General features: G+C 36.7%; 4 protein-coding genes across 5 annotated transcripts in view; 2 read left to right on the forward strand and 2 right to left on the reverse strand.

Annotated features, from left to right (window-relative positions):
- The first annotated feature begins 1,101 nt into the window (after positions 1 to 1,101).
- LOC125028163 (trypsin-1-like) lies at positions 1,102 to 2,440 on the forward strand. Of its 2 annotated transcripts, none has more exons than XM_047617527.1 (3): positions 1,102 to 1,236; positions 1,537 to 1,757; positions 1,865 to 2,440. In XM_047617527.1, exons 1-3 carry the CDS (start codon positions 1,194 to 1,196, stop codon positions 2,399 to 2,401), a joined length of 801 nt encoding a protein of 266 aa, XP_047473483.1. In that variant the 5' UTR covers positions 1,102 to 1,193; the 3' UTR covers positions 2,402 to 2,440. The 2 variants fall into 2 exon arrangements, with proteins under 2 accessions (XP_047473483.1, XP_047473484.1); XM_047617528.1 differs by lacking the exon at positions 1,102 to 1,236 and adding an exon at positions 1,300 to 1,354.
- A 1,407-nt stretch (positions 2,441 to 3,847) lies between these two features.
- Positions 3,848 to 5,078, reverse strand: LOC125028160 (trypsin-1-like). The gene is made up of 3 exons (XM_047617523.1): positions 5,036 to 5,078; positions 4,531 to 4,751; positions 3,848 to 4,425 (listed from the first exon to the last, which is right to left on the reverse strand). The coding sequence occupies exons 1-3, from the start codon at positions 5,076 to 5,078 to the stop codon at positions 3,889 to 3,891; spliced, it is 801 nt and encodes a 266-aa protein (XP_047473479.1). The 3' UTR covers positions 3,848 to 3,888.
- Positions 5,079 to 6,359: 1,281 nt separating this feature from the next.
- LOC125028179 (trypsin-1-like) lies at positions 6,360 to 7,701 on the forward strand. The gene is made up of 3 exons (XM_047617563.1): positions 6,360 to 6,494; positions 6,795 to 7,015; positions 7,124 to 7,701. Exons 1-3 carry the CDS (start codon positions 6,452 to 6,454, stop codon positions 7,658 to 7,660), a joined length of 801 nt encoding a protein of 266 aa, XP_047473519.1. The 5' UTR covers positions 6,360 to 6,451; the 3' UTR covers positions 7,661 to 7,701.
- Positions 7,702 to 9,995: 2,294 nt separating this feature from the next.
- LOC125028158 (trypsin-1-like) overlaps positions 9,996 to 10,000 on the reverse strand; it is a 1,205-nt gene continuing 1,200 nt past the window's right edge. Inside the window, exon 3 of the mRNA XM_047617521.1 lies at positions 9,996 to 10,000. This exon is cut by the window's right edge and continues 578 nt beyond it. The gene's annotated coding sequence lies outside the window, so the exon portion shown is untranslated.

Genomic DNA, 10,000 nt, shown 5'->3' on the forward strand with positions numbered 1-10,000 from the left:
AAAAATATATATCCTTTTTTCAAAAATTTCGAGGGCGATAAATAGGAATTTCATTGTCAAAGTATACAGGAAACGAGTCCTTACACCCTAGTTTCTGAAGATAACAATACGTATACCATAGTGACTGGTATCATTATCATTCTGACTTTCAAACTCGTTGGATCTATTTCAAGCAAAAAGATCAGTATAATATCTGTGTTCACCTAAAAGAAGTAGCAAGATCCATGAAACCAAATGTCTTTATAATGATTGAAATACATATTTTCGTTAAGTGCCAACAGCTTTTCTTAAGTTTTTAAATGGAAACTCTGAATAATTGTGTAGAATTATTAAATATATAGGTATATATTGCATTCAGCAAACGATTATTGAATTCACATCATCTTTCCTTATTCCATTCATTTCTGCTTATGTGTACAAAAGTTTGCGCATATATTTGTGTAGGTTTATTCATTTGTACCAAGTGAAAATCATTTAGCAAATTTTTGGCCTTTATCAGCCTTTTCAAAATTACAAATAAGGAGGAAGCGCTATGATTTTAATCTTGATTTGATTATGGAAGAAACTTATAGTGTTCCTTTATAAGCACTTTTTTGTTTCTTTTTCTTTTTTTCTACTTTTCACATCAAATTCAACCTTCCATATTACAAGAACTTGTATTAACTGGGCGTCATTCACCACTGACATTCTATTTAAAAGTCCCTCACAACTGTGAATTAAGAACAGGACGCTATGCATTAAGATGTAAATTGACAGAAGTATTTGCTGTAACAAAAGCAATATCTACAAAAATAATGATAATAATGAGAACCCACCGACAATGACAATGATAACAGCAATAATACTAATAGTTGTGATAATAATGAATACTAATGATAATACTAATAGCAATGATGCTGATGACAATGATACCACTACCAGTAATATTAATGATAATAGGGATAATGGTTATGATAATAATAACAATATGACTGATGGCAATGGTATCAATAGTGATAATAAAAAATAAAATTATATTATTAATAATAATAATGACAATGACCTTAGTAATTCATATGGAAAATGAGCAACAAAGTGAGGCAAGTCAGTGAGCATGTTTGGGGAAAATCCCACAGGGACGCGATAACCTGCAATGGTACTGGCTGTCGGTATAAATTGACGTCGCGGCCTCCCCTCTGCACCAGTGACCGACCATGAAGGCTGTAGTGCTGTGCCTGCTCCTCGCCGGGGCCCTCGGTAGGTCGCGTTTCCTTTGAGTTGTTTTTAGCCTGCATGCTGCAGGGAAAGGGGGATGGGGTGTCAGTTATGTTTTGAATGGTTGTCCTCTGTATTTATTCTCCCCTTCGCGGAACTGGTCTGCAATATGCTGCATATATAATGCATACGTGTGCATTTGAATACATATGCACACACAAGTGAAGAATATTGGAATATTAATGAATATAAATAAGGGAATCGCTAGCTTTTTATAAAAGTAGTGATAGCATTATCTGTCACTTCTTGAAGAAATTAACATTTCGTGTTGTCATTCCCCAGCCGCCCCCTCCAGGAAGCCCACCTTCCGCCGCGGTCTCAACAAGATCGTCGGAGGAACTGACGTCACTCCTGGTGAGCTTTCTTACCAGCTCAGCTTCCAGGACGTCTCCTTCGGCTTCGCCTTCCACTTCTGCGGCGCCTCCATCTACAACGAAAATTGGGCCATCTGCGCCGGCCACTGCGTCCAGGGCGAGGACATGAACAACCCCGATTACCTTCAGGTGGGTCTCGCATCCATTCCAAAAGCCCTGTTTTAGGGGAGAAAACGCATTACACATTAACTTTCCTGTTGCAAATTCCTTTATGAAATCATTTGTGTTGACAACAGGTTGTTGCTGGAGAGCACAACAGGAATGTGGATGAGGGCAACGAGCAGACGATCATCCTTTCCAAGATCATCCAGCACGAGGACTACAACGGTTTCACCATCAGCAACGACATCTCCCTGCTCCAGCTGTCTCAGCCTCTGACCTTCAACGACTACGTGGGCCCCATTGCCCTTCCCGAAGCAGGTCACGCTGCCTCTGGTGACTGCATCGTGTCGGGCTGGGGCGCTCTGTCTGAAGGAGGAAGCTCCCCCAGTGTCCTCCAGAAGGTGTCCGTTCCCGTCGTGTCTGACGCCGACTGTCGCGATGCTTATGGCCAGAACGACGTTGATGACTCCATGATCTGTGCCGGAGTGCCCGAGGGCGGCAAGGACTCGTGCCAGGGTGACTCTGGCGGTCCCATGGTTTGCTCTGACACCGGCTCCCCCTACCTGGCCGGCATCGTGTCCTGGGGCTACGGCTGTGCCCGTCCCAACTACCCTGGCGTCTACACCGAGGTTGCTTACTTCGTTGACTGGGTCCTGGCTAATGCTGTCTAAATTATAATTATAAATACGTGAAATAAAGATTCAAAATGTGAGAAAGTATTTTATTATTTGTACTACCTTATAATTCCTTGAACATCACTAGCAAGACTAGTAAATACATACAAAGGAAACCAATCCAGTCAGGATGTGCTATCCACACACACTGTTATCTCATCTAGGTGATGATATATCCAAAATTTGTAACAAATTTGGTTCATTGTAAATCAACCAATTCATCTCTCTGTTTCCCTATGCATATATGTGTGTTGGATGTACACACAAACATATATAAATATATTATAAATATATATACATATTGCATGATATGATATATACCTATATATATATCATACATATGTATATATAAATATATATACTTCGATGTCTAGCACATTCACACACACAAACACACTGAAACTCACATTCACCCTCTCTCGCACACACACACACACATATGTGTTTGAATGCATTTATGAATATAAATATATATTTATATATGATTATATGTACATATATAATATGCGCATGCGTATTGTATGTATACATATATACGTATGTGTAAATTCATATAAATAAACACATCTATCTATTCTTGTATGTACAAATATACATATATTGTACATACATATCCATATACACATATATCTATGTACATATAATATAGGTATATATATATTTGAATATACATATAGTATATGTATATATATATATATATACATTTATATATATATATATATATATATGTATATATCCATACGTATATACATATATAATATTTGAAAATATATATGCATGGGTCTCTGAGAGTTTATATATATATATATATGTTTGCATATTTAAATACATATATCTATATATATGTAAACTTACATATATGTATATATATGTAAATATATATAGGTGTATGTATATGTTTGTATATCTATAATTCAGACATGTACACAAAAAACACGCACACACATACATATATATATTTATATACATATATATATATATATATATATATATATATATACATACATACATATATATATATATATATATATATATATATATATATATATATATATACATATATGTGCATGTATACATACCCCCTTACACATATCTATATTATATATATTTGTATATTTATACATATAGACATATGTTGCTTATATATGTACATATTCATATATATATATATATATATATATATATAAATACATACACAAATATGTCTACAGATATATGTCGTATATACATATATATGCATGTTTATATGTATTTATGTACATATTAATATATATGTATATATATGATATATACATGCATATCTATATGTATACATAAGATATAAATATACTTATATATGTATATATAAACACATATACATGTCAATTTCAATAATATTCGATTTTGCTCACCACCCATGTTGTTCAAGGGATTATAAGGTAGTACAAATAATAAAATACTTTCTCACATTTTGAATCTTTATTTCACGTATTTATAATGATAATTTAGACAGCATTAGCCAGGACCCAGTCAACGAAGTAAGCAACCTCGGTGTAGACGCCAGGGTAGTTGGGACGGGCACAGCCGTAGCCCCAGGACACGATGCCGGCCAGGTAGGGGGAGCCGGTGTCAGAGCAAACCATGGGACCGCCAGAGTCACCCTGGCACGAGTCCTTGCCACCCTCGGGCACTCCGGCACAGATCATGGAGTCATCAACGTCGTTCTGGCCATAAGCATCGCGACAGTCGGCGTCAGACACGACGGGAACGGACACCTTCTGGAGGACACTGGGGGAGCTTCCTCCTTCAGACAGAGAACCCCAGCCGGACACGATGCATTCACCTGAGGCAGCGTGACCTGCTTCGGGAAGGGCAATGGGGCCCACGTAGTCGTTGAAGGTCAGAGGCTGAGACAGCTGGAGCAGGGAGATGTCGTTGCTGATGGTGAAACCGTTGTAGTCCTCGTGTTGGATGATCTTGGAAAGGATGATCGTCTGCTCGTTGCCCTCATCCACATTCCTGTTGTGCTCTCCAGCAACAACCTGTTAACACAAATGAATTCATAAAGCAATTTGCAACAGAAAAATTAATGTGTTAATGTTTTTTCTCCCCTAAAATAAGACTTTTGGAATGGATGCGAGACCCACCTGAAGGTAATCGGGGTTGTTCATGTCCTCGCCCTGGACGCAGTGGCCGGCGCAGATGGCCCAATTTTCGTTGTAGATGGAGGCGCCGCAGAAGTGGAAGGCGAAGCCGAAGGAGACGTCCTGGAAGCTGAGCTGGTAAGAAAGCTCACCAGGAGTGACGTCAGTTCCTCCGACGATCTTGTTGAGACCGCGGCGGAAGGTGGGCTTCTTGGAGGGGGCGGCTGGGAAACGCGAAGTTATCGTTAGATTTTCGTTATACATAAGACATTCAACATGTCTGAGGTAGGACTTTCTTTCACGTAATGGTAGACATTTGTAGGGTTTTATTACATATGATTTGAAAGGTTTTCGTACACTTTGCAAAAGACGGCTTATACGATTGACTTGCACTCTTCACTTCTTACTGACACATAATTTTCTTCACTTTTTTTCCAAAAAAGTATAAACATTTATCCCAGGCTCTTATCAAAAGGTCAGTACAACAAAGGAATGTAATCTGACTTACCAAAGGCCCCGGCGAGGAGCAGGCAGAGCACGAGGGACTTCATGACTGGTCACTGGTGAGAAACTGGAGCTCGAAGGAATTATATATAAGACGAAGAGCCCAGGTAGAAAAGTGTTATCTGCTCAGTCCATCTCATTTTTCTCACGCCCAGCTGCTTACTTGCCGGCATCTAGCTTGGAAATCCCCTTTCAGAGGTTTCTTGATTTACGAAAGTTCTTATTAGGCTACCAAAATAAAGAAAAATATATATCCTTTTTTCAAAAATTTCGAGGGCGATAAATAGGGATTTCATTGTCAAAGTATACAGGAAACGAGTCCTTACACCCTAGTTTCTGAAGATAACAATACGTATACCATAGTGACTGGTATCATTATCACTCTGACTTTCAAACTCGTTGGATCTATTTCAAGCAAAAAGATCACTATCATTTCTGTGTTCACCTAAAAGAAGTAGCAAGATCCATGAAACCAAATGTCTTTATAATGATTGAAATACATATTTTCGTTAAGTGCCAACAGCTTAACTGGAAACTCTGAATAATTGTGTAGAATTATTAAAAATATATATATATTGCATACAGCAAACGATTATTGAATTCACATCATCTTTCCTTATTCCATTCATTTCTGCTTATGTGTACAAAAGTTTGCGCATATATTTGTGTAAGTTTATTCATTGGTACCAAGTGAAAATCATTTAGCAAATTTTTGGTCTTTATCAGCCTTTTCAAAGTTACAAATAAAGAGGAAGCGCTATGATTTTAATCGTGATTTGATTATGGAAGAAACTAATAGTGTTCCTTTATAAGCACTTTTTTGTTTCTTTTTCTTTTTTTCTACTTTTCACATCAAATTCAACCTTCCATATTACAAGAACTTGTATTAACTGGGCGTCATTCACCACTGACATTCTATTTAAAAGTCCCTCACAACTGTGAATTAAGAACAGGACGCTATGCATTAAGATGTAAATTGACAGAAGTATTTGCTGTAACAAAAGCAATATCTACAAAAATAATGATAATAATGAGAACCCACCGACAATGACAATGATAACAGCAATAATACTAATAGTTGTGATAATAATGAATACTAATGATAATACTAATAGCAATGATGCTGATGACAATGATACCACTACCAGTAATATTAATGATAATAGGGATAATGGTTATGATAATAATAACAATATGACTGATGGCAATGGTATCAATAGTGATAATAAAAAATAAAATTATATTATTAATAATAATAATGACAATGACCTTAGTAATTCATATGGAAAATTAGCCATAAAGTGAGGCAAGTCAGTGAGCATGTTTGGGGAAAATCCCACAGGGACGCGATAACCTGCAATGGTACTGGCTGTCGGTATAAATTGACGTCGCGGCCTCCCCTCTGCACCAGTGACCGACCATGAAGGCTGTAGTGCTGTGCCTGCTCCTCGCCGGGGCCCTCGGTAGGTCGCGTTTCCTTTGAATTGTTTTTAGCCTGCATGCTGCAGGGAAAGGGGGATGGGGTGTCAGTTATGTTTTGAATGGTTGTCCTCTGTATTTATTCTCCCCTTCGCGGAACTGGTCTGCAATATGCTGCATATATAATGCATACGTGTGCATTTGAATACATATGCACACACAAGTGAAGAATATTGAAATATTAATGAATATAAATAAGGGAATCGCTAGCTCTTTATAAAAGTAGTGATAGCATTATCTGTCACTTCTTGAAGAAAGTAACATTTCGTGTTGTCATTCCCCAGCCGCCCCCTCCAGGAAGCCCACCTTCCGCCGCGGTCTCAACAAGATCGTCGGAGGAACTGACGTCACTCCTGGTGAGCTTCCTTACCAGCTCAGCTTCCAGGACGTCTCCTTCGGCTTCGCCTTCCACTTTTGCGGCGCCTCCATCTACAACGAAAATTGGGCCATCTGCGCCGGCCACTGCGTCCAGGGCGAGGACATGAACAACCCCGATTACCTTCAGGTGGGTCTTGCATCCATTCCAGAAGCCCTGTTTTAGGGGAGAAAATGCATTAACATATTAACTTTTCTGTTGCAAATTCCTTTATGAATCCATTTGTGTTGACAACAGGTTGTTGCTGGAGAGCACAACAGGAATGTGGATGAGGGCAACGAGCAGACGATCATCCTTTCCAAGATCATCCAACACGAGGACTACAACGGTTTCACCATCAGCAACGACATCTCCCTGCTCCAGCTGTCTCAGCCTCTGACCTTCAACGACTACGTGGGCCCCATTGCTCTTCCCGAAGCAGGTCACGCTGCCTCAGGTGAATGCATCGTGTCGGGCTGGGGCGCTCTGTCTGAAGGAGGAAGCTCCCCCAGTGTCCTCCAGAAGGTGTCTGTTCCCGTCGTGTCTGACGCCGACTGTCGCGATGCTTATGGCCAGAACGACGTTGATGACTCCATGATCTGTGCCGGAGTGCCCGAGGGCGGCAAGGACTCGTGCCAGGGTGACTCTGGCGGTCCCATGGTTTGCTCTGACACCGGCTCCCCCTACTTGGCCGGCATCGTGTCCTGGGGCTACGGCTGTGCCCGTCCCAACTACCCTGGCGTCTACACCGAGGTTGCTTATTTCGTTGACTGGGTCCTGGCTAATGCTGTCTAAATTATCATTATAAATACGTGAAATAAAGATTCAAAATGTGAGAAAAGTATTTTATTATTTATACTACTTTATAATCCCTTGAACATCGCTAGCAAGACTAGTAAATACATATAAAGGAAACCAATCCAGTCAGGATGTGGTATCCACACACATTTATCTCTCATCTAGGTGATGGTATATCCAAAGTGTGTCACAAATTTGGTTCATTGTAAATCAACCAATTCATCTCTGTTTCCCTATATATGTGTGTGTGTTGGGTGTACACACAAACATATATAAATATATTAAAAATATATATACATATTGCATGATAAGATATATACGTATATATATCATACATATTTTTATACATATATATATATATAAATATATATACTTCGATGTCTAGCAGATTCACATACACAAACACACTCACACACACATTCACACTCTCATTCACGCACACACATATATGTGTGTGAATGCATATATGAATATAAATATATATTTATATATGATTATATGTACATATATAATATGCGTATGCACATTGTATGCATATATATATACACATCTATCTATTCTTGTATGTACAAATATACATACATTTTACATACATATCCATATACACATATATCTATGTACACATAGTATATATATATATATTATTACAATCTCTCCTAATTTACGGCCTGTGCGTACCAAAGTGACATTAAAGTGCGTTCGAAAGTATTGTGCGTATTGTGCGTTGAGCATGAGGATTCGTGAATCCGAGGTTCGAAGCGGAGGGCGCAGCAGTCTACCTGGGGGGCGACGTGGACTGAAAACGTGAGTCTCGACTGAGCGGCCATTGCTCCATTCACTCCCAGGTACACGGGTACACGGTGGACTAACTTTTGAAATTGGAACCTTGGTTACATCTAAGTATACTGGTGAAGTATATACTTTGTCTGTGTTAGGGTATGAGGTGAAACATAAGGAAATAAGTTGTGTTATTGTTGTTATGCGGTAATCCGGTTTTCTGGGAAAAAACGAGTGTATTAAATCGCCGTTAGAATTGTAAAAGAAATTCTATTTATCTTCAATATATTTTCATTTGTTTATAATGTTTATTGTTTTGTTGTGTGGAATATAATTAATTAAATAATTAAACTTGTGAAATATTGTTCAATTTAAATAAACCTACTGTGAAATGATAACCTAAGACTACTAAGAAACTACCATGATAACCTAAGACTATTACTGGAAACCCTAAATAATTTTGGAATAAGTAATAGAAAGATAACTATTTAACAAAAGAATACTAAATAATAACTTCATAATAACTAGTGACTCAAAAATACAGTTGATGATTATTTATAAACGTATAAATTCAAGAAAATAGTAAAAGCTACAAACTTTACGAACTTCAGATATATACTTGATATTCATTTATAAGCTCTAATATAAGCTATTCTCATTACTTGTAAATATTCCGCTGCTTCCCCTAGACATCTTAAAGCTTAATTTTACATAAACTATCAACCTACGCTGTACTGCACTGTACTACAAGCGGGATTGTTACAATATATATATATATATATATATATATACTTGAATATACATATAGTATATGTACATATACACATTTATATATAGATGTGTATATATATCCATACATATATACATATATAATATGTGAATATACATATGCATGGGTCTCTGAGTGCTTATATATATATATATATATATATATATATATATATATATATATATTTATATATATGTTTGCCTATTTAAATATATATGTATATATATGTATACTTACATGTATGTGTATAAATATATGTTTGTATATCTATAATTCACACTGTACACAAAAAAACACGCACACACACACACACACACACACATATATATATATATATATATATATATATATATATATATATATATATATACATATATGTGCATGAATACATACCCACTTACACAGATCTATATTATATGTATTTGTATATTTATACATAGACATATGTCGTTTATATATGTATATATTCATATAAATATATAAATACATGCACAAATATGTGCCTACAGATATATGTCGTATATATATATACATATACATATATATATATATATATATATATATATATATATATATGTGTGTGTGCATGTTTATATGTATTTATGTACATATTAATATATATTTATATCAATGATATATACATGCATATCTATATGTATATATAAGATATAAATAAACTTATATATGTATATATAAACACATATACATGTCAGTTTCAATACTATTCGATTTTGCTCACCATCCATGTTGTTCAAGGGATTATAAGGTAGTACAAATAATAAAATATTTTT

Source organism: Penaeus chinensis, chromosome 8 (genome assembly GCF_019202785.1).
Source record: "Penaeus chinensis breed Huanghai No. 1 chromosome 8, ASM1920278v2, whole genome shotgun sequence".
Taxonomy (NCBI): Eukaryota; Metazoa; Arthropoda; class Malacostraca; order Decapoda; family Penaeidae; genus Penaeus; species Penaeus chinensis.

Excerpts from the sequence above, each read along its gene's own strand:
- LOC125028163 (XM_047617527.1), top strand. The coding sequence starts at position 1,194 with ATGAAGGCTGTAGTGCTGTGCCTGCTCCTCGCCGGGGCCCTCG. Across the intron at positions 1,237-1,536 it reads GCTCCTCGCCGGGGCCCTCG|CCGCCCCCTCCAGGAAGCCC; the intron begins GTAGGTCGCGTT and ends GTCATTCCCCAG. Across the intron at positions 1,758-1,864 it reads ACAACCCCGATTACCTTCAG|GTTGTTGCTGGAGAGCACAA; the intron begins GTGGGTCTCGCA and ends TGTTGACAACAG.
- LOC125028160 (XM_047617523.1), bottom strand. The coding sequence starts at position 5,078 with ATGAAGTCCCTCGTGCTCTGCCTGCTCCTCGCCGGGGCCTTTG. Across the intron at positions 4,752-5,035 it reads GCTCCTCGCCGGGGCCTTTG|CCGCCCCCTCCAAGAAGCCC; the intron begins GTAAGTCAGATT and ends CGCGTTTCCCAG. Across the intron at positions 4,426-4,530 it reads ACAACCCCGATTACCTTCAG|GTTGTTGCTGGAGAGCACAA; the intron begins GTGGGTCTCGCA and ends TTGTGTTAACAG.
- LOC125028179 (XM_047617563.1), top strand. The coding sequence starts at position 6,452 with ATGAAGGCTGTAGTGCTGTGCCTGCTCCTCGCCGGGGCCCTCG. Across the intron at positions 6,495-6,794 it reads GCTCCTCGCCGGGGCCCTCG|CCGCCCCCTCCAGGAAGCCC; the intron begins GTAGGTCGCGTT and ends GTCATTCCCCAG. Across the intron at positions 7,016-7,123 it reads ACAACCCCGATTACCTTCAG|GTTGTTGCTGGAGAGCACAA; the intron begins GTGGGTCTTGCA and ends TGTTGACAACAG.